Source organism: Colletotrichum jinshuiense, chromosome 7 (genome assembly GCF_051148585.1).
Source record: "Colletotrichum jinshuiense chromosome 7, complete sequence".
Classification (NCBI taxonomy): Eukaryota; Fungi; Ascomycota; class Sordariomycetes; order Glomerellales; family Glomerellaceae; genus Colletotrichum; species Colletotrichum jinshuiense.
The window spans coordinates 3,256,652-3,284,040 of record NC_139314.1 but is presented as its reverse complement, the minus strand read 5'-3'; the positions used below and the strand labels follow the sequence as shown (position 1 = coordinate 3,284,040).

The 27,389-nt window shown below is 59.3% G+C and overlaps 10 protein-coding genes across 10 annotated transcripts; 3 read left to right on the top strand and 7 right to left on the bottom strand.

Moving 5' to 3' along the window:
- Window positions 1-132: 132 nt before the first annotated feature.
- EsH8_VII_000849 (phytanoyl-CoA dioxygenase family protein) lies at window positions 133-1,275 on the top strand (the record flags this gene model as incomplete). The annotated part of the gene is made up of 3 exons (XM_083270982.1): window positions 133-422; window positions 488-1,000; window positions 1,050-1,275. The coding sequence occupies 3 exons, from the start codon at window positions 133-135 to the stop codon at window positions 1,273-1,275; spliced, it is 1,029 nt and encodes a 342-aa protein (XP_083128539.1).
- A 564-nt stretch (window positions 1,276-1,839) lies between these two features.
- On the bottom strand, window positions 1,840-3,633 carry EsH8_VII_000848 (major facilitator superfamily domain-containing protein; the record flags this gene model as incomplete). The annotated part of the gene is made up of 2 exons (XM_083270981.1): window positions 1,840-3,254; window positions 3,330-3,633. The coding sequence occupies 2 exons, from the start codon at window positions 3,631-3,633 to the stop codon at window positions 1,840-1,842; spliced, it is 1,719 nt and encodes a 572-aa protein (XP_083128538.1).
- Window positions 3,634-6,311: 2,678 nt separating this feature from the next.
- On the bottom strand, window positions 6,312-8,024 carry EsH8_VII_000847 (major facilitator superfamily domain-containing protein; the record flags this gene model as incomplete). The annotated part of the gene is made up of 3 exons (XM_083270980.1): window positions 6,312-7,570; window positions 7,641-7,743; window positions 7,815-8,024. 3 exons carry the CDS (start codon window positions 8,022-8,024, stop codon window positions 6,312-6,314), a joined length of 1,572 nt encoding a protein of 523 aa, XP_083128537.1.
- Window positions 8,025-8,903: 879 nt separating this feature from the next.
- Window positions 8,904-10,288, bottom strand: EsH8_VII_000846 (CE1 family esterase; the record flags this gene model as incomplete). The annotated part of the gene is made up of 3 exons (XM_083270979.1): window positions 8,904-9,098; window positions 9,257-9,697; window positions 9,857-10,288. 3 exons carry the CDS (start codon window positions 10,286-10,288, stop codon window positions 8,904-8,906), a joined length of 1,068 nt encoding a protein of 355 aa, XP_083128536.1.
- Window positions 10,289-11,555: 1,267 nt separating this feature from the next.
- On the bottom strand, window positions 11,556-13,403 carry EsH8_VII_000845 (major facilitator superfamily-domain-containing protein; the record flags this gene model as incomplete). The annotated part of the gene is made up of 1 exon (XM_083270978.1): window positions 11,556-13,403. The coding sequence occupies one exon, from the start codon at window positions 13,401-13,403 to the stop codon at window positions 11,556-11,558; it is 1,848 nt and encodes a 615-aa protein (XP_083128535.1).
- Window positions 13,404-15,243: 1,840 nt separating this feature from the next.
- EsH8_VII_000844 (Mur ligase) lies at window positions 15,244-16,872 on the top strand (the record flags this gene model as incomplete). The annotated part of the gene is made up of 1 exon (XM_083270977.1): window positions 15,244-16,872. The coding sequence occupies one exon, from the start codon at window positions 15,244-15,246 to the stop codon at window positions 16,870-16,872; it is 1,629 nt and encodes a 542-aa protein (XP_083128534.1).
- Window positions 16,873-17,033: 161 nt separating this feature from the next.
- EsH8_VII_000843 (Mur ligase) lies at window positions 17,034-18,909 on the bottom strand (the record flags this gene model as incomplete). The annotated part of the gene is made up of 4 exons (XM_083270976.1): window positions 17,034-17,287; window positions 17,408-18,479; window positions 18,581-18,712; window positions 18,883-18,909. 4 exons carry the CDS (start codon window positions 18,907-18,909, stop codon window positions 17,034-17,036), a joined length of 1,485 nt encoding a protein of 494 aa, XP_083128533.1.
- A 583-nt stretch (window positions 18,910-19,492) lies between these two features.
- Window positions 19,493-21,494, bottom strand: EsH8_VII_000842 (mitochondrial inner membrane protein Mitofilin; the record flags this gene model as incomplete). The annotated part of the gene is made up of 2 exons (XM_083270975.1): window positions 19,493-19,537; window positions 19,596-21,494. The coding sequence occupies 2 exons, from the start codon at window positions 21,492-21,494 to the stop codon at window positions 19,493-19,495; spliced, it is 1,944 nt and encodes a 647-aa protein (XP_083128532.1).
- A 1,008-nt stretch (window positions 21,495-22,502) lies between these two features.
- Window positions 22,503-23,411, bottom strand: EsH8_VII_000841 (ras family-domain-containing protein; the record flags this gene model as incomplete). Its single annotated transcript, XM_083270974.1, has 5 exons — window positions 22,503-22,850; window positions 22,909-23,100; window positions 23,168-23,194; window positions 23,253-23,272; window positions 23,333-23,411. The coding sequence occupies 5 exons, from the start codon at window positions 23,409-23,411 to the stop codon at window positions 22,503-22,505; spliced, it is 666 nt and encodes a 221-aa protein (XP_083128531.1).
- A 1,510-nt stretch (window positions 23,412-24,921) lies between these two features.
- Window positions 24,922-27,146, top strand: EsH8_VII_000840 (SacI homology domain-containing protein; the record flags this gene model as incomplete). Its single annotated transcript, XM_083270973.1, has 3 exons — window positions 24,922-25,129; window positions 25,195-26,915; window positions 26,976-27,146. 3 exons carry the CDS (start codon window positions 24,922-24,924, stop codon window positions 27,144-27,146), a joined length of 2,100 nt encoding a protein of 699 aa, XP_083128530.1.
- Between the last annotated feature and the right edge of the window lie 243 nt (window positions 27,147-27,389).

Here is a 27,389-nt window from a genome sequence, read left to right as displayed (position 1 = left end):
ACCGATCTTTCTGAGATACGATTGATGGTGTTGATGCCTTGTGTAGCAACGGCTGACAGTAACCAACTCTTTCCCCCTTTTTTTCTTTTCTTTTTCCCAATTTCCTCCTTGGGCTTCTTTCATGCCGAAACAATGTTTCTAGACACTCCAAATATTTCCAATAGCATCCGCGTCCAGGGGAAAGGATACAACCTCCCTTCCACTCCTTTGGCAGTGGCAGTCTCACCAGAGGAGGTCAAAACGAATGCTCTCGGCTGGAGAAATCTTGAAATCGCCACCAGGGCGCTCCACCGCGATGGAATTGTTATCCTGCAAGACGTCATCGACCATTCCAAGCTAGGCTTCTTGAACGACAAGATGCTCGGTGATGCAGAGCTGCTGCAGAAAGCCGACTATCCAATACCGTACAATTTTCACAAAGGGTTTGCAGCTACTTTTTTCCGTCCCTTCGTCGGATGACAAAAGACTCAGCAGATTTTGGTAACAGGAATGTCCAGCAAAACCCGCCCATTACCAAAACCTACTTCGACCCAGAGATCTTCCTAAACCCCCTTGTAGTACAGGTCACATCTTCCATTCTCGGCCCGCGACCGCGCCTGTCGTTTGTTTCGGGCAACACGGCGCTCGCTCACAGCCCAACCAGACCCCCGCAATCCCAACCAATCCATTCTGACGCCGATTTCGAGCACCCGAACTGTCCATTTGCATTTGTTATTAACATCGGGCTTGTGGAGATGAACCCCAAGAACGGTAGCACAGAGTTTTGGTTGGGGACTCAGAATGAGGGTTTTGAAAGTCAAGAAGAAGTGAGAGGTGAGAGGACGAGGATAAGGACAGACGTGTTAGACAGCAGAAGAAAAGTCAGAGCGCCGGTTCAGCCGACTGTCGCCACAGGATCAGTCATTATTAGAGACATGAGGTTATGGCATGGCGGAAAACCTAACTATTCAGATGGGAACAGAATTATGCTAGCCATGATTCACTTCGCTCCATGGTATCGGTCAGTGGTAGTGTTCATTGTGAAAGATATATACTAACAACCTCTCTAGGAATCCCATGACTTTTACAGCCGCAGAGGAACTAAAGCCTTTAATAGATAAGTATAAGGATACACTTCAGGTCCAGGTAAAGTTCGCTGTGGAGGAGGAGGTACTGAAGCAGTACCTGAGAAATTGCCAGGACCATAAATATGATTTTGGTCAGCAAGATGAAATCGACGATGGAGTGTTTGTGGGCATTCTGTTTGAAGAACATAATGGTATGCTCGAAGGCTAGGTGGATTTTCAAGTTTACCGTCAGTCGAACCCTATACCAAAGCTATTCCTTTCGTAACATACATGTACGGGTTAATATCAGTCATCCTGTAACGGTTCCTGACCTGTTCCAGTTGTCCTGTCGCGCTGTGCCCTAGACTTGACACAGACCTATACGTCCTGTCATATCCTTATAGCTCAATTTTGACAGACTGGACCGATGACACAAGTGTGGCCAGGTCAGGCATCAATCAAGTACAGTAGAAGAAACGATCAATGAAGTTGGCAGCGAGGAGGAGGAAAATGCTTAGCTCCTGGCTAAGGAGGCCACCCTGTCTCCTCGAGGACTTTAGTCCCTGTCATAGAGTGTGGATGGAGTTTAGGCAAGGTACTACTGACTGCTCCGTGTCCCCCTTGTTGTTATTGTCAATCTCACGTATAGCGGGACTCGGTAGCATTCCCTTCATGGACATTATTTATATCTATTAAAAATCATGTCTAGTTGTCGCTAACATGTATGCGCCGCGCAATGCATCGTCTATAACCGCAAGAAAGAATAGAAAAAAAGCAAACGACGACCCCTCGCTCACGGGCTTCTCGCTTGCGCCTCGGCGGCCTTCTCCGCGTCCTGCTTCTGCTCTCGCCGGTTCCGGAACTCCCTCGCCAGGAACAACAGCGCGACGCACAGTCCCAGCCCGGAGAGCCCGACGCCCATGTACAGCGCGCCGCGGAACCCCTTGAACTGCTCGGCCTTGGAGCCCGCCCCCTTGCTGACGTGCACCTCGACCGTGCCGGCGAAGCCGACGCCCAGGGCGATGCCGTAGTTGACGACCGTGTTCACCAGGCTCGCGCCGATGCCCTGGTGCTCCCGCTTGACGGCGTTGGACAGGATCAGCGTCGCGGCGGGGAAGCTCATGTCCATGCCGAAGGGCATGATGATCATGGACACGAAGATCTGCGCCCAGTAGGTCTGGTTCTCGGGCGCCGTGGCCGTGAGGATGACGCCGATGGTGAAGGCGACGAGGGCGAGCGTCATGACGATGGGGGGGCGGACCTTCAGGGGCCCGAGGAGCTTGCCGGTGATGACGGCGGCGAGGCCGCCCGTGACCACGACGGGCGAGAACCACGCGCACGTGAGCAGGGGCGAGAGGGTGCGGATCTCTTGCAGGATCTGGACGAGGTAGAGCGTCCACACGCCAAAGGTCGCCCAGCCGCAGACGACGGCCGCCAGCACGAAGGCGACGTCGGCGTTGACGGCCTCGAAGGGCAGCAGCGGCTTCGGGGCGAACTTGAACTCGATGGCGGCGAAGAGGGCGAAGAGGCCGAGGCCGAGGATGAGGGGGACGAGGACCTCGGGCGTCTTCCACCCCTCGATCGGGGCCTGGTTCCAGGCGAAGTTGAACAGCACCAGCGCGACGATTCCCGTGACGGCGCCGGGGATGTCCAGGTCGATGCACAGGTTCTTGAACCCCCTCGGGGCGCGCATCTTCTTGGGCGGCTCCGGGATGATGAACCAGCCGGCGACGGCCAGGATGGCGAGCCAGATGGACAGCGCCCAGAGGGCCCACGGCCACCACTCCAGCTGCAGCACGGACGCGACGGCGGCGCCGACGACGCCTCCCATGGGCGCGACGGCGCCGAAGAAGGAAAACACCATGGCCTTGCGGTGGCCCGGGCGGTACGCGGCGCCGAAGAGGGCGAGGGCGTTGGGGAGGCAGATGGCCGGGCCGATGCCCTGCAGCACGCGCGAGAAGACGGCGAGGGTGAAGTCCGAGTACACGCTGAGGCCGGCGATGAGGGACCAGACGGAGAACCAGGAGAAGCCGATGATGAGCATGCGCTTATAGCCGAAGGCGTCGCCGAGACGGCCGGAGAAGAGGATGAAGGTGCCGACGGTCAGCGAGTAGCCTGCGACGAGCCAGGCGAGGCGGGCCGGGTTGTCCACGTGGAAGGAGTCGCCGATTACGTGGAGGAGGATGAGGGTTTCCATGTACGCGGCCTCTGGAGGGTCTTGTCAGTCTCGTCTGGATCCGGCGTGTGAATCGTGTATACATGCGCGTGGGGGGTTCAACTCACGGGTGCAGAACTGCGCCATGCAGCAAATGATGATGAAGAGCACTTCGCGAGGGAAAGACATGGTCTCGGCGACCCAGATAGAAGAGGCATTGGACTCTTGCGGCGCGAGCTCGTTGCCATTGTCGTCGGTGGAACCGTCCCTGCTGGATCGTTCGGGGTATTCGCTCGGGTCGTCGTTGTTAATCTGCTTCTCTTCCTTCAACGTTTTGAAGTCGGGCGTCGCAGTGGCCGTCCTGTCCTCGGAGAAGGTGTCGGTGCTCTTCCGAGGAGCATGCTGCTTCTCGGATGATGATGGAGACGCCATCGTGACTGCTGTTTCCTCCTTTTCTCGACTCGACTCGTCTTGGACTGCACTGGGACTAGAACGAGAGACCAGACAGACGCAGCCACAACGGGCGACAGTCGGAGCTGGAGTATTATGTAGCAAAGAATGATGTGCCCCAGTGACGCCAGCGGCAGAGCCAGGCGGGAGCCCACAAAGGGAATCCCTAGCAGGACCCGTTACAATTTACAAATTCGCCATTCCCGAACTAGGGGACGAGACTAAGAGATGAAAGACCCCCCGAATCGGCGAGTTCAAACTCCCCCCCCAAGTGTGTGCCAGGTCTTTGAAAGGCACGTGGGATTGGTGAGTTGGGCCCCGTTCTAGGTCCATTGTGCAGCAATTTGTAAGGACCGGTTGTCCACCGCCAGGGGGGGGGGGGGGGGGACTGGATGGATATGGGGACTTTTTGATGGAGCCCATGAAAATTGCCTCTCTTCGTTCGTCAACCAACCCAGCCCATCTAGTGTATCCGTATGTGCAGAGTGCACTAGGGACGCTTATCATACATACACTACATGCCAACGCCCAGCACGCGGCATACGAGTCGGCATTCCTTCCGTCCAACTCTACTCTTTCCGTCTGTGCGTCTCCCACACTCCATTGACAGCGGTTCATGGAGCCCCATCAGGATAATTTTCCTCTTTTAGGACTACTGGCGCCAGAGAATGGATCTAATCAGATCCATTCCCGCTGACTCAAAACGCCGAGAAGCATGGGATACGACGCTCCCAATTCGTAAAATTTGAACATGTCGGCGACAGCAGCATAAGGCAAAGGACTGCTTCCAGAACATGCCGAGGCCGCCCACCGGCTTGCTTCCCGGACAGCTGCGCTTGACAGGGGGATGGCGAGACCGCTCAAAGCTGAAAGAAGAGAGGGGGGAGGGGAGGCAAGGAACCTAAACAAGGCCCCAAACCATCGGTGCATCCGCCCACCTGGGGGCAGCTACTAGTCGCTTAGATCTATGGCTTACTCCCTCCAACCCCCAGCCATCCCAGCACAGCTTCTGGTCACACGAGCAGGCCTAGGCTACGTCGGGCTGGCGCGCCCTCCTGCAGACTGCTTAGCCTATTGCCTATTGGGGGGGAGGAGCTTAACATGCACAGGGCTGAAGAGAGAGCACAGAGAGTAAGCAGCGGGCTGGGTTGGCCTAGTGCGGAAGACGCAAGTCCTGTGGCGTCCATTCCCCGCGCGCGTTGCGTCGACGCCATCCCGCCGGGGCATTGTGACAGCGTCAAAGAAAAAGCTTGGGCCTGAGTCAAGACATTCTGGCAGTTGCCCAACGGGGGGGGGAGACGCCAAAACATTCTGGAGCGACGGCCACCCACTTGGCATTGTCTTATCGCCTACCGCCCGTTACGGAGAAACGGCGCGGGGAGAGAGGTTCACGGCATGAGAATGCGGGAGTCGAAGACCTGAAGCTGGGTGTGTGTGTGTAGGTGTGTGTAGGTGTGTGTATGTGTATGTGCGTGTTTGTTTGTCAATCCTACCACGCCAGCCCACCTCTTGTCCCTGTCCCTTTGCACGTCTGAACTTTTGAACCTTGACTCGACCGCATATCGGGACGAACCCGATAAACCCTATCTCCCCTCGAGATTCCGGCTGCCGGCTTTTTGAAAAATGCCTGCCCGCCCGGCCGCATCCTGCAGCCAAGACATCGAACCGGCCCAGCAAATGGTTTACCGTGTGCTAGCCAAGCGCACCGGAAGCGCACCGGGGGCCGGAGAAAATTCCCTGGCATGAACGAGTCAACCATTATTTCAGATGAGTCAGGATGCCGCCAGGTTTAGTTGTTTTATTTCCGTATTTCCGTTTCCGTTATTCCGACAAGCCGATGGCGAGGGAGGCAGGGGAGGGGGGCCCGGGCCATATGCTAAGTCACCGTCAACGTCAGAATAGCGTGCGTGCCCGCCGTCAAATCCCCGCCCGGCGTGTTGGTGGGAAAGATGCGCAGGGTCCGACCCGAGTCTGCTGCATCATCGCAACCCACCCTCGACCGGGCCCCGAGGACCCCTTTGAAGCTGGAGGGGCCGGCCGCCTGAATGTGTGCTTCCAAAGACGTCACAAAACCTCCATAGAGAGGTCAACCTCAACAGGACTTGATCGAAGACGCCGGCCCATCATCACCAAGGCTGGGCTCTGCAGCATCTAGCACCGGCGCTACTAGCCCGTTCGTGACCTGCCCCCGGATGAATGGTTTACCGGCCACCCCAAGCTTTCTTTTTTTGAGCCGGTGCCCCCCACATGATTTAGCCCGGGCTGGATGTAAGCGTGCTTACAAACGTTATTAAGCTACGAAACCACGCCTCGGGTGCGGAGGAGGCATATAACCTTGATCTGGAGCCAGGACTATGAGGGCCTAGAACGAGACGAAAGATCCAAGGTCGCGCAGGAAAATCAGGGTGGCAAAGCAAAGGAGCGGTATCAACAGTGTTGAGGGCAAGGGGGTGGGCATCTATCTCATCGGTTTTGAGAAGTGAATTCCTTCCAAGTCATTCATTAAGTCTAAATGCGAACTCTAATATTGTGCAGTGTGGGAATATCTTCCAAGTTTCCCCATTTTGGCCGGCTCATCCTTCCAAAGGTCCTACGAGAACAGAATCTCCCCGGCCCTTTATTGAGAGTTATTGAGAGCAGCCCGGCAGAGCTCGTCTCCCCTAGATGGGGTATATGAACTGCTTGTTCTGCAGGTCCGTCAGGTCCAGCACGGCAATGTCGACCTTGACCCGGACGACCTCGCCGTTCTCGTCGACCTGCTCCACCCAGCCCTCGCGCTCGTCGTCGCTCAGGCCGGCAATGTACTCGAGCCGCTCGGCGTTCCTCCGCGCCAGGATGAAGCGGATGACCCACAGGATGAGCGGCGTGCCGACCCAGCTGACGGTGATCATGGAGATCCACGCGCCGTAGAACCGCGGTCCGTTGCCCGCCACCCAGATCTGCGGCGAGACGAGGTTGCCGACGCTGTAGCCCAGCATGAACATGACGTTGCGCGTCAGCTTCTTGGTGTACCCGGCCGCCGTCGACGTCGTCCAGCCCAGCGCGATGATGTACGTGACGCCGTACGTCGACGCCGCCAGGATCAGGCACCCGAGCAGCCCGACCTTCTGGCCCCAGTCGACCGTCGTCATGGCGATGCCGCCCGCCACCGCCGGCAGGCACCACACCGTGCCGTGCAGCGCCAGGTTGCGCGGCCAGCGCCGCAGCGCGAGCGTCGCGACGACGCAGCACGCCACGCCGAAGCCGCCGCCGGCCGCCGCCACGAGCGTCGACCCGAGCGGCTTGATGCCGATGGACGTGGTGATGAGGTTCTTCTGCCCGTAGTTGAGGTTGTTGGAGTACATGAGCGTGAACGACTGCAGCGCAAAGAGCCACGACACGGGGTCCTTCATCGTCTCGACGAACTGCTCCTTCTTGAACTGCTTCTGCTCGATGGAGCTCTGGTTGGCCTGGTGCACCCGGCGGATGACGTGCACCTTCTCCTCGAGCGTGAGGAACCGCGCCTCGGCCGGGTTGCTGGGGTAGTCGCGCCACACCCAGACGGCGAGCACCAGCGTGAGGCACCCCGTGACGATGTGGAGGAGCTTCCAGGGGAGGACGGGCCCCGTGGTCCAGAGCAGGCCGTACGAGAGGAAGCCCGTCACGACGGGCGCCGCCTGGCAGGTGATCCAGAGCACCGGCTGCAGGAATGACTGCTCGTGGCGGTTGAAGAACATGCCGATCGTGATCTCCATGGCCGGCACGATGACCGCCTCGGCCGCCCCGAGCGCGAGGCGCATCACGACGAGCCCGGCGTACCGCGTCGCGACGCAGTGCAGGAAGATGATGACGGACCAGGCGAAGATCGTCACGGCCACGTACTTGCCGAACGGCAGCCTCTGCATCAGATAATGGCCGGGCCACTGGAACGCCAGGTATCCTGGAAGGACGCACGACCCGATTGTCAGCACTGGCAGGTGAAGGGGGAGGAGGGGGAGGGTTGCACATACCGACGTAGAACATGGTGTTCAGGTTATTGTACTGGGCCTGCCTGATTCCAGTCTCCTCGAACAAGCCCAGGATGGCGGCATACCCGAGTGTTGACTTGTCGACCTTTATTGACGAGCATTGATGGTAAGCGAGCTGCGCCTGCACTCGGCACGGGGGCCGTCCCCTCGACTTACAAATAGCATGATGTTGATTGCGGACAGGAGAGTCATGACGCGGAGGTAAAGCTTCCTGCGCAGCTTCTTCTCCGCCTCGGGCGTGAGCGGGCCAAACTCGTCGCCATGCTGCTCGAGGAGCCGCAGCGTCACGTCGGCGTTCTTCTCCGTGACGGTCTTGCCCTTGGACGGCGCCGCCACCTGGGGCGTCACCTCCTTCTCGTCAGCCATATTGTTTTTGGACACTTTTCTGGCGGCGAGGTTATCCGTAGGCTGGGTTTCGTGTTGGTTCAAGAGACGCAGATAACCAGCAACCAATGACCCGGCTTACAGTGTCGTATTGAAGGCGCGCCGCAACGACAAGCCCGAAAGGTCGACCGCGGCGTTTAGACTTATATCACACATCGCGCAGGCGGGGGGGGAGAGAGGGAAGGCTGTGGAGCCATCAGATGTCGTTATCAAAGGATGCAATAGTTGGAGGTTACTGTCGTTCCATTGTTTGGTTTCCGGTCAGGCTAGGGACCGCCAAGGCCCCAGTGCGCGATGCCTCTCCGCTATCACGCAATATCCTGCGGTGATTAATCGATGAATCCTTCACTTGGGGGCGGCCGCTGTGGGCTTTTTTTTCCTGTTCCCCTCGACGGTCATTGGGGCTTCTGATGGTGCAATGCATTAGCCGGAGATGCCCCGGCTCCCAGTATCTTGGTTACGGTTCGGGGTTGGTGAAATCGGCAGTGTGAGATGCAGGGCGGGGGCCGAGTTTGTACAGGAATGCGAGATCCAACCACAGGGCTTCAAGCTGCAATGTGACAAGGTGGGAGTATCCTCTGTGGCTTCAAGTCCCAGGGACATGGGAACTGCTAGTTCGGGCGGTCTAGACCGACAATCCCGTCAATGGTACGACTATCTACGCGCCCTAAAACTATGCGCCGATGTCCAACATGGAGACGAAGCGAGAATAAACCCTTCCGGTAATCGTTCGGATGGAGGAATCGGGCTACCGGATGCCTGGCCTGACTCGGGCGGGACCCACCGGGGACCGTTTCCTCGGCTTTGAGCAGGAGTACTCCGAGCTGACTGACGCCCACCATACGCCCTTTGAAGAACATCTTACAGACATTGGGAATACCACTGGTTCGCTGCCTGGCAGGTGTACGGGCTCGCGCATGCGGTGCACCCGCTCCAGCCACTCCCGCCGCACTGCCCCCACCGGGCCACCGTGCAGCCGCCTCCACCCGGCGCCGTCGAAGTCGCCGGAGGCGGCGCCGTGCTCTGCGTCGTCGTCGGCGGCGGCGTCGAGCCGCCCTAAAGATCAAAAGTCAGCTTCTTTTTGGACTGTTCTCCTCGCACAACCGTGTTTTGATTTGTTTTTCCAGAGACTGGTGAAGGAGCCAGTGGGAAGAAAAGAGCAAGTTGGAGGAACAAAGGAGAAGAGAAAAAAGGGGGGAAAGGACGAAGCTCACCGTGATCCCGAACCACTTCAGGTCCTCGGCCCCCATGACCGGGACGCTGTGCCCGACGCCCGTGCCGTAGATGCCCTCGAGGTTCGGCCCGTACACGTACTTGGTGTACTGGCCGCTCGGCGTCCCGGGCAGCGTCTGCTGCGCCGTGAGGCTGTACCCGAACACGCCCGTCCACTGCTTGATGGTCTCGTTCCAGTTCTGCGGGTACAGCGTCGTGTCGGCGCTGCCGTGGTAGATCTGCATCCGGGGCCGCGCGCCCGCGTAGCCCGGGTACATGTTGAGCGCCGTCTGCGCCCAGACGGCCTGCGTCGAGATGGAGTTGCCCTGGCTGCACGTCGAGTTCCAGCCGTTGACGGTGCCCGTGTAGAAGCAGCCCGCCGGGACCCCCGAGTAGGCGATGCCGGCGGCGAAGAGCTCCGGGTAGGTTGCCGCCATGACATTCTGCCGTCCGCGTTAGCTCTGTTCTTTCACTCACTCTCTCTCTCTCCGCGCACTCTGCTGTTTGGTAAACCAGACCGACTGCAATCATCGACAACGAGCAGGCATTCGTCCCCGGCTTGAGAAGTCCGTCCGCTACCCCGAATCCCCCGGGCAACTTACCGTCATCATGGCCCCCGACGACGTCCCCGTCACGAACACCTTGCTCCGGTCCCCGCTGTACTTGTCAAGCGTGTACGTGACCATGTTCGCAATGGCATTGCTGTTCCCGCCGCCGTTGTGCGTCAGCGACGCCGGCGAGCTCACGTCCCAGCACGTCCCGCTGTACGGCGACTCCGGGTAGATGACAATCAGCCCGTACGTGTCGGCGTACCCCTTGTAGGGCGTGTTGGAGTAGTAGGCGCTCGCCGTGCCGGAGCAGTAGTGGATCGCGACGATGACGGCGGGGCTGGTGGCGAGGCGGTCCGGGACGTAGATGTACATCTTGGCGCCCGAGGGGTTGGCGCCGAAGGAGGTGACTTGCTGGAGGGAGGCCGCGCTCGCGAGGGAGCACAGGCCCGTGAAGGCGGCGGCGAGGAGGGTAAAGGGGCGCATTGTGGGAGATGGGGCCCTGCGATGGAGGGTCTTTGGGCGGGAGGGGGCGATTTGAGCTAGATTGGGGGGAGGTAAACGCGGGTGGCATCCTTGGGTTCGGGAGTTGCGGAGAGCATTATATACACGACGTCTTGTTCGCAGTTGTTGTCAATGAGGCAGCGGACGTGATGATTCCGGTGGAGGGCTGGCTGGTGGCTGCAACCTCCTCCCCATTTGAGGTTCTCGGGGCCCCTCCGGGGCAAGATGCGACCATCCCGGCCCCAAGTCTCGGGGCCACCGACATGGGTCTTGGATGGCAGATGTCTGCATTGGGTCTATGTGCGCCCCCCTTTCTACTGAAAGCCGGGTTTTGATGGTTGTCAACTCGTCTTTTGATAACTCGAGCACTGGTCCTGTTCCTGGAGCACCTTTTTGAGATAGCACGCCCATCACCGCAAAATCCTCAAGTACGAGCCTTTGTTATCAAGCCGCCAGGTCGCATTACGAAAGAACTACGGACCACAGTTCCATGCCTCCGATCCCCGAACGGAAGTATTCTTCTCCATGAGTGGATCCCCGGGATTCCGCCAATGAAGCCGACCGGAAGCCTCTCGCAGCTAGAACAATGGGGGGAGGACACCCGCGATGGGACGCGTGTTATCAAAACCAGGTTATCAGGACAAGAACCCCCCAAACAGGTTCAACTTCATTTGCAGAAACTCAACTTTAACCAGAATGTAGGGTCGTCGACGCTCCAGATGGCCCACCCTCTCGGCCAGGGCCATTATTCCATTGTTTCCCTCCCCTCACCTCGACGTCACGGCCGGCTCTTTGCCCGCTAGTCTCCGTTACCTTCTTGAGTGCTCGCTGCAACGTTCTCCAATTTTTTTCTTATCCTTTTTTCCCCGGATGAAGGGAAGCCGCCCTGGACGTCCCCGTCGAGGGACACGATTCCCAATGTTTGGTAGTCCACGTGGAAAGACACATCACCCGTCATTTAGCCTGAATTCGAAAAGCGGTTGAGCCTCTCTGCAATATACAGCCGGAGACCTCGAAAGAGGAAGCTTGCATGATTGATTGATGTACATACAAGGACGCTACAATGCCAAAATGCTTGTCCCAGCCAGGGAGGTTGGGGGGGAATAGAAAGAAGAAAAAAAAAAAGTAGAAAAAAATGCATCCAACAATTTTTTGGTATCCGCTCGATGCTCCCCTGCAGCCAAACAAAATGATGCCCTGTACTAACACCGCGCAATGAATCCCCCGCATACCCGTCGTCGTCCCCTGCTCACCGTCCCGTCCGGCTCCGGAGCGTCTTCAGCCCCGTCTTGTGCTCCGTGTGGTTCTTGCTCAGCTGTTTCTGCCTGACAAACAGGCTCATGATAAGCCCCACGCCGGCGAACGTGGCGTAGACGATGTACATCGTCTTCAGACTGCTCAGGTACGCGCCGCGCGCGATCCTGCCCTGCTCCCCCTCGAGGCCCGCCACGACACCCACGCTCGACGCCGCGCTCGAGCCAGACAGCATGTCCGCCAGCTCCGGGCCCAGCTGCTCCCTCAGCCGCGGGTACTGCTGCTGCATCTCGTTGTTGAACACGACGCCGCCGATGACGACGGAGATGGACGTCGCCATCTGCCGGATGAAGCCAAAGGTCGACGTCGCCGCGGCGATGTCGCGCGGCTCGACCGAGGTCTGGACGGCGATCAGGGGCGACTGGAAGTTGGGCCCGATGCCGAGGCCGGCGACCATCTGGTAGAGAACGATCTTTGTCAAGTTGCGTTCCAGCGGGAGGTCGTTGAAGAGGCCGAAGCCGAGGGTCGAGACGAACATGCCGCCGATGATGAGGTAGAGGTAGTTGCCAGTCTTGCGGATCAGGATGCCGGCGAGGGCGGACATGAGAGAGAGCGAGAGGACGTAGGGGAGGAGGTAGACGCCCGAGAGGAGGGACGAGACGCCCTGCACGCCCTGGAAGTACAGGGGCAGCCAGTAGCTCCCGGAGATGAAGGCGAAGGCGTGGCAGAAGGCCGTGGCGAAGGCGGCCAGGTTGGACCAGCTCCGGAACAGGTGCATGGGGATGACGGGGTAGCGGGCGTACTTCCACTCGTTGACGATGAAGATGCCGATGGTGAGGATGCCGAAGACGATGAGGCAGATGACGGTGGGCGAGCTCCAGGGGTAGGTGACGCCGCCGAACTCGAGACCGAAGAGGAACATGAGGGTGCCGCCAATGATTGTGACGGTGCCGATCCAGTCGATGGCCTTGAGGCCTTCGACGGCCGGCGTCCGCGGGTTGTGCAGCTTGAGCACGAAGAACAGAATTATTATACCCACGCCCGAGATGGGCAGGTTGATGTAGAAGCACCACCGCCACGTAACCTGGCTCGTGAACACGCCGCCCACGACCGGCCCAACCGCCGAGGCCACGGCCCAGACCATGCCCATGATGCCAAAGTAGACGCCGCGCTGTCGCATGGAGAACAAGTCACTGATGCAGATATTGACCAGCACAATGATGCCTCCTCCACCTATGCCCTGGATTGCCCTCGCCCCAATGAGCATCCCCATGCTCGTAGCCAGCCCGCAGATCAGCGATCCGACCCAGAAGACGCCGACGGCGGACAGGAGCACGGGCTTGCGGCCCCAAATGTCGGAAATCTTGCCCCAGGTCGGCACGAAGGCGGCGTTGGCAAGCAGGTAGGCGCTGCCGATCCAGATGTAGCCGATGTTGCTGTTGAACTCCTCCGCGATGGTGGGCACGGCGGTGGTGATGATGGTCACGTCCAGCGCCGCCAGGAAGAGAGCCGCGCAGAGGGAGAGCACGATGAGGGTGGTCTCGAGCTTCGTGCGGCCGGCTTCCGGGTCGTGTGCGGCGCCGGGAGGGGCTCCTTGCGCCGTCTGCGCCTCGGACGCCCCTTTTGTCTCGGCGGTCGTGCCACCCGCCACAGGAGTGGCGGTGTTGGCCAACTCTGCCTTGGCATCTCCGGCGGCGTCGTCGGCGCCGTGGTTGCTGCGGGTCGTCGTCACCGAGTCGCTGCTGTTTGTGGGCGTGCCATCCTCGGTCTGGGAGCCTGCGGCGCGTTCAATGTCGTCGACTTTTTCGTCGTCGAGGACCTCGCGATGATCCTTGGTTGTCATCTGTGCTGGTCTGGTAGAGTTGAAGGGCGTATCCCGAGCAACTCGGTGTTTGTTAAGATGTCAGTCTTCTTGGTTGGATGCTACGGCCGGAGGGCTCTGGTTCATGAGAAGAGATGGCGAAGGTGAGCAGAAAAATTCGTGATATGAGATTGATTCAACGGAAATTAGATGAGTTCACAAAGCCCAGCTCCAAGAGCATGAGAGAGAAAAAATGCTTGGGCAAGGAAAGCGAAAGAGCAGGCTTGGTTATTAGCCAGTTCAGGGACCCAGGTTGGCAGAGAAAGCGAAATCAAAAATTGACAAAGAAAGATTCGTCCGTCATGGTCGTCGCGAAAGAGCGAAGGAGCGGCGGCGCGCGCAGCAGATTTCCATTACAAAGTCAATGACAAGCACCTCCACTCTCCACTTGCTGCTCCAACTCGAACCCCGGCACCATGGCGAGCATCGGGAAAAGTGGGAATCGGGACTGGTCTCGAAGCAGCGGCCAAACCAGAGAAGGGTGTGTGGGAGCTAATGTGCTGAGCAATGTGACCGGGGGGCGTGGTTGGGGTCGGCGGAATGGTTTGCTGCTAGCCAAGTCGTGAACGTCGACGACGTCCAGATTGGCGTTGCCGCGTTGCCGAACCGGCAAACTTTTGGCGTTTGCTCATGTTCATGTTCGACCGTGCGGCCGGCCCATTGGGACGTGTTGGACTGGGGCAAATGCGACTTCGGATTTAACAGGGCGGACCCGGTGTCAGTGGCGGCGTCTTTGGCCAACGAACTCTTCGTCGTCGTTAATTTGTTAGTGTAGGTGTAGTGGTGGTCCCGGAGCAGCTCTTCCTGCGTCACACGACCTACCCGATTTGTCTCGCCGATTCGTTTCCCCCTCTTGTTCGAGTGCTGGCTTTGTAAGCGGAGGAATTCAGGTGCAGAGATGCTCGGAGAAGGAGTTGGGAGGTTGACGTTTGATGAGAAGATGCGTGAGACAATCTAAATGGTAGAGACATGGGCATCTGTGTCAGCCCAACAGAGCCATAGTCGCCCAGAAACCGACAGCAGAAACAAAATAGCTTGCTGTTGTTGACCACATCTACAACAACCTTGCTGCAAATCTACGACTTGGCCTGCGTTGAAGGAGAAAAAAAAACGCCCAGATCCAAGACAAGACTTCCCGTGCAGGTGCTTTGCAGCGGGATGCAAGGGAGTCCCCGCGACACATGTTCCCCGCGTGTAAGGGCGCACCCTTGAAAAGTTGGGTAGGGCGCCTGTAAGCATCATCACTATCGTTCTGCGTCAGACTGCTTGCTCTACGATACCCAGTGGAGTGGCATATTTCTGCAGTCATCGCGCATGCCAATCAGCCACGGCACTTATCCGAAGACATATTGTGCGATGCATGGTAGCATTGACGTGATTGCGTATCCTTCCCTTAGACGACTCGCTCGTGGGTTTGACATTCGACAAGGATGCTGATGGGCTAGGTAGCTGATGAGACGATGCACGATGCTTCTTCTCAGGGGTCCGTCCCAAGAGAGCACTCGAGCGTTCGTTTTTGTCTCTCCATGTGAAATGTGAGACTCGGCTCGAATTTGAAAGGATTTTACATGGGCGAATGTTGAGCAAGTGCTGCTGCTGCTGGATGAGCATGTAGGCGTCTTGTAATTGGGAAACAGCAGCTTTGAAGTGGAGTTCCTTCCGCCGGGCTCACTTAAATAACCTCATCTCTAGTGGGAACTCACCTTAAAGCCTCATCACTCGATGAGAACTTAATTCCAGCCTCATATCGCCAGATTCAACCACGAGCCTCAGATATGCTTTTTTAAACGTCGTGGTCGACCCCTCTTTATAAATTCCCCTCATGAGGCGCATCCTCCTGCGGCCAGCCTCTGCCCAATCTCACTTCGTCAAGCACACCCTCTCACTCCACGCGCACCGCCGGGCCGTCGTCACCATGGCCTCCCCAGCCTCGTCCCGCACTTACACCGACGCCCTGAACCTCCTAAACACCCTCATCCCCAACCTCAAAATCCACGCCCTCTTCGGCGGCGGCTCCAAGGACGCCAAGGCCGGCCCCGCCCCCGCCGCCAACGGCCCCCAGGATGCCGGCCCCAAACCCGACCCGAACCTCCTCGCCATCCCCGAGATGCGCGCCTGGCTCTCCCGCGCCGCCCTGACGCCCGAGGCCCTCTCCTCCCTGTCCTACATCCACGTCGCCGGCACCAAGGGCAAGGGCTCCGTCACCGCCCTCGCCACCGCCGCCCTGCTCTCGTCCCCGGCCGCCGCCGGCCGCGTCGGGACCTACACGTCGCCGCACCTCGTCTCCCCCCGCGAGCGCATCGCCCTCGACGGCCGCCCCGTGTCACAGGACCTCTTCGCGCGCCACTTCTTCGAGCTGTGGGACGCCCTGTCCCGCGCGCCCGCCGACGAGCCGCTCGGCATCGAGGCCGGCTCCAAGCCCTTCTACTTCCGCTACCTCACCCTCCTCGCCCTGCGCATCTTCCTGGCCGAGGGCGTCCGCTCCGCCGTCGTCGAGTGCGGCATCGGCGGCGAGTACGACGCCACCAACGTCATCCCCGCCGCCGCCGTCACCGCCGCCGTCGTCACCCAGCTGGGCATCGACCACGTCGCCATGCTGGGCTCCACCGCCGAGCGCATCGCCTGGCACAAGGCCGGCGTCATGAAGCCCGGCGTCGCCGCCTTCACCCGCAGGCTCGACGACCAGCCGGGCGTCATGGACGTCCTGCGCTCCCGCGCCCGCGACGCCGGCGCCGACCTCGTCGAGGTCCCCGACGACGACGTCGCGGCTTGGGCCGGCGTGCCCGGGGCCAAGCTGCCCGGGGGCGACTTCCAGAAGAGGAACCAGGCCCTCGCCGCCCTCGCCGCAAGCCACCACCTGCGGGTGCTCGAGGCCCGGGACGCGAGGCCCGCGCCCCCGTCGCTCCGGGACGTCTCCGAGACCATCATCTCCGGGCTGAGGGAGGCGACGCTGCGGGGCCGGCACGAGGTCATCAAGCGGGAGGGCGTGTCGTGGCACCTCGACGGCGCGCACAACACGGACAGCCTGGCCGAGGTGGCGCGGTGGATAGCCCCCGTCGTCGCGGCCGAGCAGGCCGGGTTCGTGCTCGTCTTCAACCAGCAGGAGCGGGACGCCGCCGAGCTTCTCCTGGGGCTCTTGGAGGCGATCAAGGCCGCGGGCGCGGACCTCGGGTCGCGCCTGACAAACGTTATCATCACCAGAAACGACAAGACCAAGATCGCAGAGGACGTGGACCTGAGCGTCCAGCAGAAGTGCGCGGACGCGCTGAGAGAGGCGTATCCCGGCGCGGTGTCTACGGTATGCCCGGACCTGGCCGCGATGAAGAGCGCCGTGGACGCCATCGCTGTCGAGCAATCAAAAAAGGGTCACGAAACCAGGGTCCTCGTGACGGGGAGCATGTATCTCGTCGGCAATGTCATCGGCTTGTTGGAGCCTGACGGTTTATTATAAGAACCAAAAAAACAAAAACAAAAACCGGAAGAGAAAAGGAAAGTCTCTAGAGTTGAATCCGTGAGGAAGATGCACCGCCAGCCATTTTATACCCCGTAGTAACCCCCCGTTCTATACCCCGTTCTATCCCATCCGTATGCATGTTTCCGAGTTTCAGTCTCTTACAGAGCATCCGCCCCTTCCAAGATCCCCAGAGCGCCACCAACAAGGTGCAAACTGCCCGTCACGAAGGCCTGCACGGTCTCGCCCTCCTTGGCCCCCTCGCTGATGCCGCGGACGTGGTTCAGCGCCTCCTCTATCGTCGGGATAACCCGCACATCCGCCTTGGGGTCCAGCTTCGACCACCGCTCCGCGAACTGCCTCTGCACGGTCATGGCCTCGATGGCCTTGGCGTCGTACTGGTGGTTGACAAAGTCTAAGTCCATCGTCAGCCAGTCCTCCAAAATACAACCTCTGGTTCAAATAAACAGAAGGGAAAAAGGAAAAGAGAGAGTAACACTCCTCCTCCATAGAAAAAGAAAAAAAAAGGACTCACCTCGCTTGTATCCCGTCTGGGCATACGTGACATTCGTGCAAAACACCACACTCTCGAACGCGGTTCCGTCCTCCCTCTTGACCGCGTTATACACCCCGTCCAGGAAGTCGATCGCCTCCGTCCGGCCCTGCTGGTTGAACACCAGCGCCCGGGGCCCCTTCCTCCCCCTCTGCCCGGTCTCGTCCACGAACCACCGGGCCGCCATCTTGAGGCTGTCCGTCGTGTGTGCCCCGTCGACGTGCCAGACAATCTTGCCCTCATCCTTGACCTCGCACCGCCCGCGCCAGACGACCTGCTCCAGCCCATCAACGAAGTCCCGCGGCAGCCTCTCCGGGTCGACCCGGAACTCCGGGTCCAGCCTCTGCAGCGCCGTCTCGGCGAGCCGGATGGCCAGGCTGGCGTTCCGCTTCTGGAACGCCGCGTCCGGCTTGATCCCGACGCCCGCGAGCCGGGCGTCGACGCCCACCGTCTCCATCTCAACACCCTTCTCCCCGGCGCGCTTCTCCAGCACGGCCTGCGCCTCGGGCACCTGCTCGACCGTGAACGCCCTGCTCCCCTTCTTCATGATGCCCGCCTTGTGCCACGCAATCTTGCCCACCGTGTCCCCCAGCGCGAAGACGTGGTCGATGCCCAGCGTCGTGATGCCCGTTGCCACGGGCCGCGCCACCAAGTTCGTGGCGTCGTACTCGCCTCCGATGCCCGTCTCAAGGATGGCCACGTCGACGCCCTCCTGCAGGAAGGCGTGGTAGCTCACCAGCGTCAGGTACCGCGAGTAGATGGGCCTCGTGCCCAGCGCCACTTCCTCCTCCAGCGCCGTGCTCTCCCCCAGCCGGTCCCACACCTCGAAGAAGTACCGCGCGAACAGGTCCTCGGATATCGGCGTCCCGTTGATGCGGATGCGCTCGCGCACGGCGATGAGATGCGGCGAGATGAGCAGCCCGACCTTGCCGGGGATGGCGCGCGGCGAGGCGGCGCGGTGGCGGGCGAGGATGGCGTCGGTGAAGGCGCAGGTGCTGCCCTTGCCCTTTGTGCCGGCGACGTGGATCACGTTGAGGCTGTCGAGGTCCGAAATCTGTTTCGCGCGCGCCCGAAAAATAAGGGGCCCCAGGTTAGCAATTTGCTTCCTTCACCTGTCCCCGAGAAAGGAGAGGTCGAATTGGGCCATGTCCGTACCGAGTACCCGACGCGCGCGAGGTATGCGCGCATCTCCTTGACGGAAGCTTCATCCGGTCGGATTCCCGCCTTGCGGCGCGCCTCGATGACGGCAAAGGGCGTCTGCAGCGTGTTCAGTGCATCGATGGCATCCTGCGCGCGCGCAATCAATCGTCAGCTTGAGCTTCCTTCTACGACCTCTACGGCACCACCCCGCCTCACCCCCTGTCGCCCAGCAGCAGAGCGGCGCTGGTCGCGGGTTGTGCAGCTGGGCTCCGACGTCGGAGTGAAGCCGAAGGGCGGCGGGTTTGCGGCCTACTAACGTTGTATGTCCGGCCACCGGTGGCCATTGTGCGGATCAAGAAGCTTGCGCGCTGGAATATGGGATTGCTGAGGCGCAAAACGCGACGGGACGCATGATGCATCAAGAGATTTGTGGGCAGGCCGGCGCAGCCTGGAGGGGTTCGGAGAGGTCCCTTGGAGTATGGCGAAATGTCGGGGGGGAAGCTCTGCTGCGTGGGCCGGTCGGTAGGGGGGGGTGAGAAGCCCCCACTTGCCGCTCGCTCGGGCGGTGGCCTCGGAAGCTGAACCGGCCAGCGCCCTAGGCAGGCTCGGCGTTGGTCCCGTCTTTTGTTAACGAGGCCCGTGGTGCCCGTCTTCTAGCATGTCGTATCTTGATATCGAATCTCTATTCCAACCCACAGAGAATCAACATTTCTGCCGAAGTACCTATGCGATGATGATGCCGAATTACATCAACGGCGTCACACCCGAAAGCATGCGGTTTATCACAAGATTACAAGTAGACAGTTTTGATAAAATACACTGCCTTCATTCAAGTCTATGGCTATGTCTTACACAGACCAGAGGTCTAGGCTCTCTCTAAGCATATCTGGAGCCCACTGTCCTTGACAAAAGAAAAGTTTCCGTCCATTATTCTATCTTGAGACTCTGCAGGCGCGCTTCTGTCGCAATGACCTAAGAATGGTGTTAGTTGCCGGAGATCACATGAAGCACTTCCAAGGGGGATACTCACATCGAGAGCTTGCTGAACCTCAAGAACCTTCCTCACCTCGCCGAGCCAATCTCTGCTCAGCGTCTTCGCCCAGCCGTTAAGACCGTTCATCTCACGGGCAGCGCCATCCAGGTTGCCCTCCTCCAAAAGCGTCTGTGTGCGCGTCAAGATGCTCTCGACATCATCACCGTCGGCCAAGCCCTGCTTCTTGAACATGACCTTGCTGAGAAGGTAGCTGGAAGCGTGGCTAGCGACGCCGGCCTCTTCGGGGAGAAGAGAGGCCTTGCGCACCTCGTTGGCGACTATCCGGAATCTGTCAATAAGCTGGGCGGCGTTGGAAAGACCGCGCTGGTAGGCGGAGGGGTTGATGGAGGCGATGGCGGCGTTGACAACGGGGTCCTCAGCGGCAATCTCCTTGAGAGCGACAAGCTCGCGGGTGAAGGGCTTGGGGTGGTTGGCGTTCTCGAGGCTGGCACGAACGGCGTCGACGGCGACGTGAAGCTGCTGGGTGCGGAGGGTAGTATCGACAACCTCGTTCCAGCCGGTAGTAAGCTTCTCGAGGTCGGCGACGGCAGCGGACAGCGTGTCCAGCTTGCCCAGGCGACCCTCGCGCTCGGACTCGACGTGGTTCTGGACCTCGGCGACAAACTCCTTCTTGAGAGCAAGGGCCTGCTCCAGCAACTGGTTGTTGAGACGCTCCTCGTTAAGCTGCTTCTCACGCTCCAACAGAAGCTTGACGCGCTCGTCGTAGCTCTGCTTCACCTTGTTCATTTCCTCCTCGAAGTCCTTCTTCCACTGACCCTCCTGAGCGACCATGGCGGACTCAACACGGGCAATCAGATCGTTGGCGGCCTTGTCGAAGTCGGCAACCTTGGCCTGGACCTCAGCGGCAGCCTTCTCCTCGACCGAGGACTTGATAGCCTTGATCTTGCTTCCGACCTTGCTCAGCTCGCCCTTGGCCTTGGTGATGGTAGGGGAGTAGCGGCCGTGGGCCTTGTCGGCGTTGATGACGGTAATGATGTCGTTGAGCATGCGGACAAGATCCTGGACAACCGGCTCCGTGGCATCCTCGATCTTCAGGGCGTCAATCGGGGCAATGGGAGGGAATCGCGAGGGCTCGTTGACCTCGGGGGCCTTGAACGCAACCGGCTCCTCCTTGGGCGCAGCAGGCTTGGCCTCCTTGACGGGCACAGGCGCGGGCTTGGGGGGCTCCGGTGCCTTGGACTTCTCGACGGGCTTGCTCTGCTCCTCCTTGACAGCGATCACCTTGGCAGCAGCCTTGTCAACGGCGCTCGACTGGCGACCAGCCGGCTCTCCGTTATCAGCTACTCTCCAGGATGCGCCGCTCTGGGCGGGGATCTTGACCTGGCTTCCAGTATCTCTTCCCTTGATCTTGCTCGTGATGTTGGGGAATCGCTTGCGGAAGTCCATCTCCTCGAAGTAGAGGACAGCCTGCTCGCCAAAGGGAACATACGCGGTGAAGAAGTCGTGGAAGCTGTCGTTGACGCGAGAGTACCAGACACCGCCGCCGAAACCGACAGCGCCGAGGATGGCGAGGGTCAGGACGAGGTTTCTCAATCGGCGGAAGAAGCCCTTCTTCTTGGGGGCAGCGGCAGCGGGCGACTGGGGCGGAGGCGCGGCAGCCTCTGACGCCGTGCTGGTGATGATCGGGGTCGGGGGAGCGAGAGGAACATCTTCCTTCGGGATCGTCGGCTCGACGGCTCCGACCTCGGGGACGGCGCTCTTCTCTGCGGTGATGGTCTCTGATGCCGGCAGGACAGCTGGTTTGGACGGGTCAGGCTTCTTTTCGTCGGCAAAATACCTCCGGCGGGCGGCGGCGACCTGCCATTGGCGGCCGACAACGGCCGCCGCAGGCCTGTGGCCGAGCACCCTCACGGATCGAATCGACGTTCGCAACATGAGGGGATGCAATGGGCCGACAAGGCGGATTTGGGGGGGGATGATGTCGAGATGTTGGTGGTGGAGGAGGTGATGGAATCCAGGCACAAAAAAGCTCAGGGAAAAGTTCGGCTAAAAGTGGTCAAGCTCTCCCAGCCGCGCTGGTCCGCTGCGAGCGAGCGCAACCCGAGCGGCAGGAACCGGGATGGCCAGTGGCCTCACGTCACTGAGGACCCAGCCAGCCAGCCCAGCTGTTGTTTCTGCTCATCAATTTGTTGAATCAACACACGGCGAATCAAGACAGTACATTTGACTCCCGAAATGTTCCAGAGTAGCAAGTATCTGGTCTGGCACTTGATAGCTATCTGGCTTTCTATTTCGCCCGGCAACAGCTGTACCTTACAGGGCCAAGAAAGAAAAGGCTGCATCCCGCCTCACCCGCCTCTTTCATCCTTCCTAGTCGGCCATTTACATGACAAGCTGCATCGGCATGGATGAGGTGCACATCCCGTCACGTCTCGATATTGATCAATCAATCTCACACATTCACCCACAGCCAAAAAAGAAACCTCCTGGAATCAATAGAAAATTGTATACGGCCTCATCCTTGGAAACAGTTGCCTCTATCGCATACTGTACATCAGAAAAATGCTGCAGGATGCTTCCCCCAGTAAAGTGAATCCGTTCCCATACACCGTCTTATTCCAGGACTGTCCCTACACCCGAGTTGCCACAACCGAATGACCAGCGCAATGAAGACACGAAATGTAAATCACACTCTCGAAAAACGTACTGTTGATATTAAAAAGCTGGGCCTGGCATACCCTTCCTCGGTGTAGGGTCTGCGACAACGCTGTCAAACCCCGTGCAGCCAAAAACGCCGTCGTGTACGTGCTTGTCCGGTGCTTGGCTGACAGGTCGCCTTGAGCAGTCTGCCAATTGGAGCCTGCTTCGTTTCGACGAAATACCCATCTCTCGTGGGTTCTCTTGGCTCGTTTAATGTACGATGATGCTTTGCATCGAGCTCATCTAGCAGCTGCACGGTCCACCGACGTTGCTGCCAGGCGTCTCGGGCTGGAGGCTGACGCCTTGTCGCTGGCCTGGTCGGGTATGCCTAGGACCGGCCTGGTCGAGCGGCAACTTCTTGGCGATGGCCGTGAAGAGGTCGCCAACGTTCTCGGCCGTCTTGGCCGACGTCTCGAAGAAGAGGAGGCCGGCCTCGCGTGCGTAGGCCTCGGCATCTGCTGTGGGAACGGCGCGCTTATCAGGTTGCTCGGTGACCAAATCCAGCTTGTTGCCGGCAAGGGCGATGATGATGTTTTCGTTCGCTTGTCTCTGCAACTCCTTGACCCACGCCTTCGCCTTATCCAGCGACGCCTTGAACGCAGTTAGTACGTTGATAACAGAGATACATCGTTGGCGCCGTATAACCTACAGATTGGGTGATGTCGTAGACGACAACGGCACAGTTGGCATTACGGTAGTACATGGGTGCGAGCGACTTGTATCGCTCCTGGCCAGCCGTATCCCAGATCTCGAACTTGACTGTGGTGTTCTCATCGAGAGAAATGGTCTGCGTCAAGAATGCGGCGCCGATAGTAGATTCGCGGTAGGAGTCAAATTGGTCCTATGACGGGAGATTGTGAGCGGCGTGGTCTATCGGAGCTGGGCAGCAACATGCATCGGCCACTTACCTTGACGAATCGCAGCACGATAGAACTCTGGAAAGCAAGTCAGTAAATATGGCGGCAAACAATCGTTGAGGCCAGAGCAGAATACCTTTCCAACAGCGGACTCGCCTGTGCATCGTTGCCGTCAGCTAACTTGTTCATGGAAACCACACCCGGGAGACAGCATACCTAGCAAGACGAGCTTGAACTGCGCGAAGCGCGTGTTCATTCCGCGAGCACCGGGAGCACCAGGGCCTCGAGCTGACATTTTGCGTGGCTTGGAAGATTCGTGGGGAGAAACGGGCGGACGTGGAAGGCAGGCTGTTGGGCAAGCCTAGCAGACGGACAGACTGAGGACCGCTCTATCGAAAGTTGCCGGACGGAGTCGGTCGCCTTCGGACAGGTCGTCGAAATGGGAGAAATGGGTTGTGGAGAATAGACAGGATGCAGATCGAGGTCGCGAAGCAACAGTCGTGGATCAAGTTCGTGGTGGTTGCGCGGCGGGGGGGGGCGAGACGAGGTGAAGTGGGAAGCAGTGGGAGAGAGACACTGGCGTTGATGGTAAATCGGGTCCTGGAATAATGTGACTGCCTTGGGTTGGGGGTGTCAGTGATGAAGCTCGATGTTGAATGGCTGGGCGGGAACACTGCACACGTCAGGCCTGGGAGGCAACGGGGGAGAGCAGCGCAAATGAAATGGGGTCCTTTTCTGCTCTGCTGGAAACGCCGAGAGGCGGACGGACCACGGCGTACTAGGTAACTATGGCAAGGTGCTGCGTAAGGTAGTGCGTAGTGCGTACCTTGGCTTGGGTGCGTGAGTGGTGCTGCTGCTGCTGCTGGGCTGTCAGGTGGATGCGAGAGAGACGGACGGGGCCACCTATGACCCCGATGGGCTTCTGACCCCAAGTGCAAGCGCTTTTGCACTGAATCCTGATTAGCTGGCGGACGACGGGTTACCTAAGCTCTTCCGAGTGTTTGCCTCCCGTCCTTTCCCTTCGGGGCAGCCATTGTTGAAGCTCAACCCGCTATCGTCAGAGGTACGTACCGACTACGTACCTGCTACCTCCAGGCGCCCCCAGTGACATGAATCTGCGCCATTGTCGCAGCACAGAGCAGAGGGAGAAACAAAACAGCATGCATTATGTAATCCATGTGAGACCGGTGCACCTCGGCTGCTCATTGGACCAAAGCTCTCCAGATGCGGTCCGTGTCCAAGCCCGTCCCTCTTTCACAAGCCCGGAGTCCCAGTTCCAGTTTCCGGTCTTAATTACAGCGCCCAGCCCACCCCTCGCTCCAGTCCAGTGCAGCAGGCAAGGAGACGCAGGGCACACAAACGCTGAGGTCGAGGTCGAGGCCCGGTGTGTCAAGGGGGGTGGGTGCTACAGCTAGCCAGCTACGTAGCTGCTAAGCTGCTCTGCTGCCGCTGCCCCGTCCAGCAGCTCACAGGCCCTGTCGCATTTCCCATGTGGACGGGAGGGTCCCCAAACCTGCCCAGGTTGTGCTTGTCGCTGCAAAGTGACGACAGCTATTTTTATTGGGGTTCGCTCCCAGTTGTAACCAACCAAAGCCTCAAGCTGTCCTCAAGGCTCCGGGCTGTGCTTTTTGCGACCGTCGACAACGCCCCCCGTTGAACGACAATAAGGGCATCAAGACGTCCTTTTTTTTCTCCCCATCCATTCGCTTGCTTATTGTCTTGTCTTGTCTCGTCTTGCCTACCTTTCTCGCCATTTCTGCTTCTTCCCGCCACTGTCTCCCCATCCGCCTCCCGCCGCCGACACCATGGCGCCGACTCTGCCCTATCGCGACATCAACGTCAAGGTCGCCCCGGATTCCTACATCTTCACTTCGCCATCTTCCCCCGATGCTCCCGCCCTGGTATTTGACCGGCCGACCGGAGACCTCCGCCTCGGCGACGCAGGCCTGGGCAAGAGAGTTTCCCGTGTTTCGAGCGTTGCCGGCATCCTGGGCGTTATCCAGCTTAGACTTGGTGAGAACCCCTCCAACCCGAGCTTCCGGAGGGGGATCCGCGCTGACCTGACCTGCCTTGCCTAGACAAGTATGTCATCGTAATCACCAAGGCCCAGCCCATGGGCCGCCTCAAGGGCCATATGATCTACAAGGTCGTGGCCACCGAGATCCTGCCCATGCGCGAGCGCCAGATCCGAGACCCCGACGAGGATACCTTCATCGCCCTGCTTGAGACCTTCATGAAGAACGGCCCCATGTACTTCTCCTACTCCCTCGACCTCACAAACTCGTTCCAGCGCCAGGCCTCGGCCGACACTTCTCTCCCGCTCTGGCAGCGAGCAGACGATCGCTTCTTCTTCAACCGCTTCATCCAATCAGACCTGATCGACTTCCGAACCAAGGGCGCAAGAGGCCATGTTGGGCCCCAGCCCGGTATCGACGCCTTCATTCTCCCCGTCATCTTCGGCATGTTGGAGATTCGCCCGACGACGTTCAAGGGAACCCCCGTGACCGTCACCCTCATCTCTCGCAGATCGAGACACCGCGGAGGAACCAGATACTTCACCCGAGGCGTCGACGACGAGGGCCACGCCGCCAACTACAACGAGACGGAACAAATCACCATCTTCAACGATTCGGGGAGCGGCATGGGCGGTTTCGCCGGCAGCAGCGACATGCAAAGTGGCAAGTACGGTGCCGGCGGCAAGGAGGCGCAGATCATGTCCTACGTCCAAACCCGTGGTAGTGTGCCCACCTACTGGGCTGAGATCAACAGCCTGCGCTACGTCCCCAAGCTGCAAATCCGCGGCATTGACAGCGCCCTCCCTGCTGCGAAGGCGCATTTCGAGGAGCAGATCCGCATCTACGGCGATAACTACCTCATCAACCTTGTCAACCAGAAGGGTCGTGAGCAGCGCGTCAAGAGCTCGTATGAGCAAATGGTCGAGAAGCTCATCTCGTCTCCCAAGGAGCGGACCGAGGGCGACCGCGTCACCGAGGAGAAGTTCACTACAATCCAGCCCGAGAAGCGTGCCGTCGAGTTTGACCGTCTGCACTACGTGTACTTCGACTACCACCACGAGACCAAGGGCATGAAGATGCATCGCGCCTACGCTCTCGTTGAGAAGCTCCAGGACGCCCTCAACACCCAGGGCTACTTCCGCGCCGTGGACATGCCCGGGGCCAACGACGGTCGTCTCGAGCCGCGCAGCTACCAGACCAGCGTCATGCGTACAAACTGCATGGACTGTCTGGATCGCACAAACGTCGTCCAGTCCATGTTCGCCCGTCACATGCTGGACCGCATCTTTGAGGAGATGGGCCTGATGACCCGCGGCTCATCCTTCCGCGACGAGGACCCGGCCTTCGAGCACATGTTCCGGAACTTGTGGGCAGACAACGCTGATGTCGTTTCTTGCTCCTACTCCGGCACCGGCGCCATGAAGACCGATGTCACCCGCACGGGCAACCGCACAAAGGCCGGTGCCCTCCAGGACGCCCGCATCGGCGTCACCCGATACTTCAAGAACAACTTCTTTGACGGTCCCCGCCAGGACTCGTACGACTTGTTCCTGGGCGTCTACCTGCCAGGCACCGCAAATATCGGCGGCTCCCTCGTCTTCGCCGACCGCCGGCCCATCCTCATCCAGTCCGTCCCCTACCTCCTCGCCTTCAGCTTCTTCCTCGTCCTCGTCGGGCTGTTCTCCAAGACCGAAGCCGTCGTTACCATCCGCCTCTTCATTCTTTTCTGGCTCGCTGTCGCCGCCTGGTGCCTCAGCTTCGTCTTCAGCCATGGCATGCTCTACGTAAGTTTAAACCCGTGATTCTTCATTATACCGGTTCTAGTCCGGCTCACACTTATCCAGGTCAACTGGCCCAAGCTCAACCCCAGACCATGGGCCAACGAGGGCTACGCCGAGCACATGTCCAAGGCCCGCAAGGACTCTGTACTTGGCTCTTTTGTCGCCCGCCACGAGCGCGGCCTCAGCACGGCGAGATATATGAACGCCGAGGAAGGCAAGAAGAGAATTGAGTAGAGGCCCGTCCCTTTGCGGGGCCCCCTTCTCTTCTCCTCTGGATGCCAACAGGGGTTTTGCATATTAATCAGCCCCCTTTATTTACTTCCTTTGTATTGATCACGACTCCCAAAACAAAAACAAAATGTACACCTCCACCACACAAACCCCCGAAGCCGGCTCTGCCGTAACTGCCCTGGTCCGGTACCTCATTTGTCAGGAGGTTCACCCAGAAATCATCTCCCCCACCCTCCCCAATTCGCT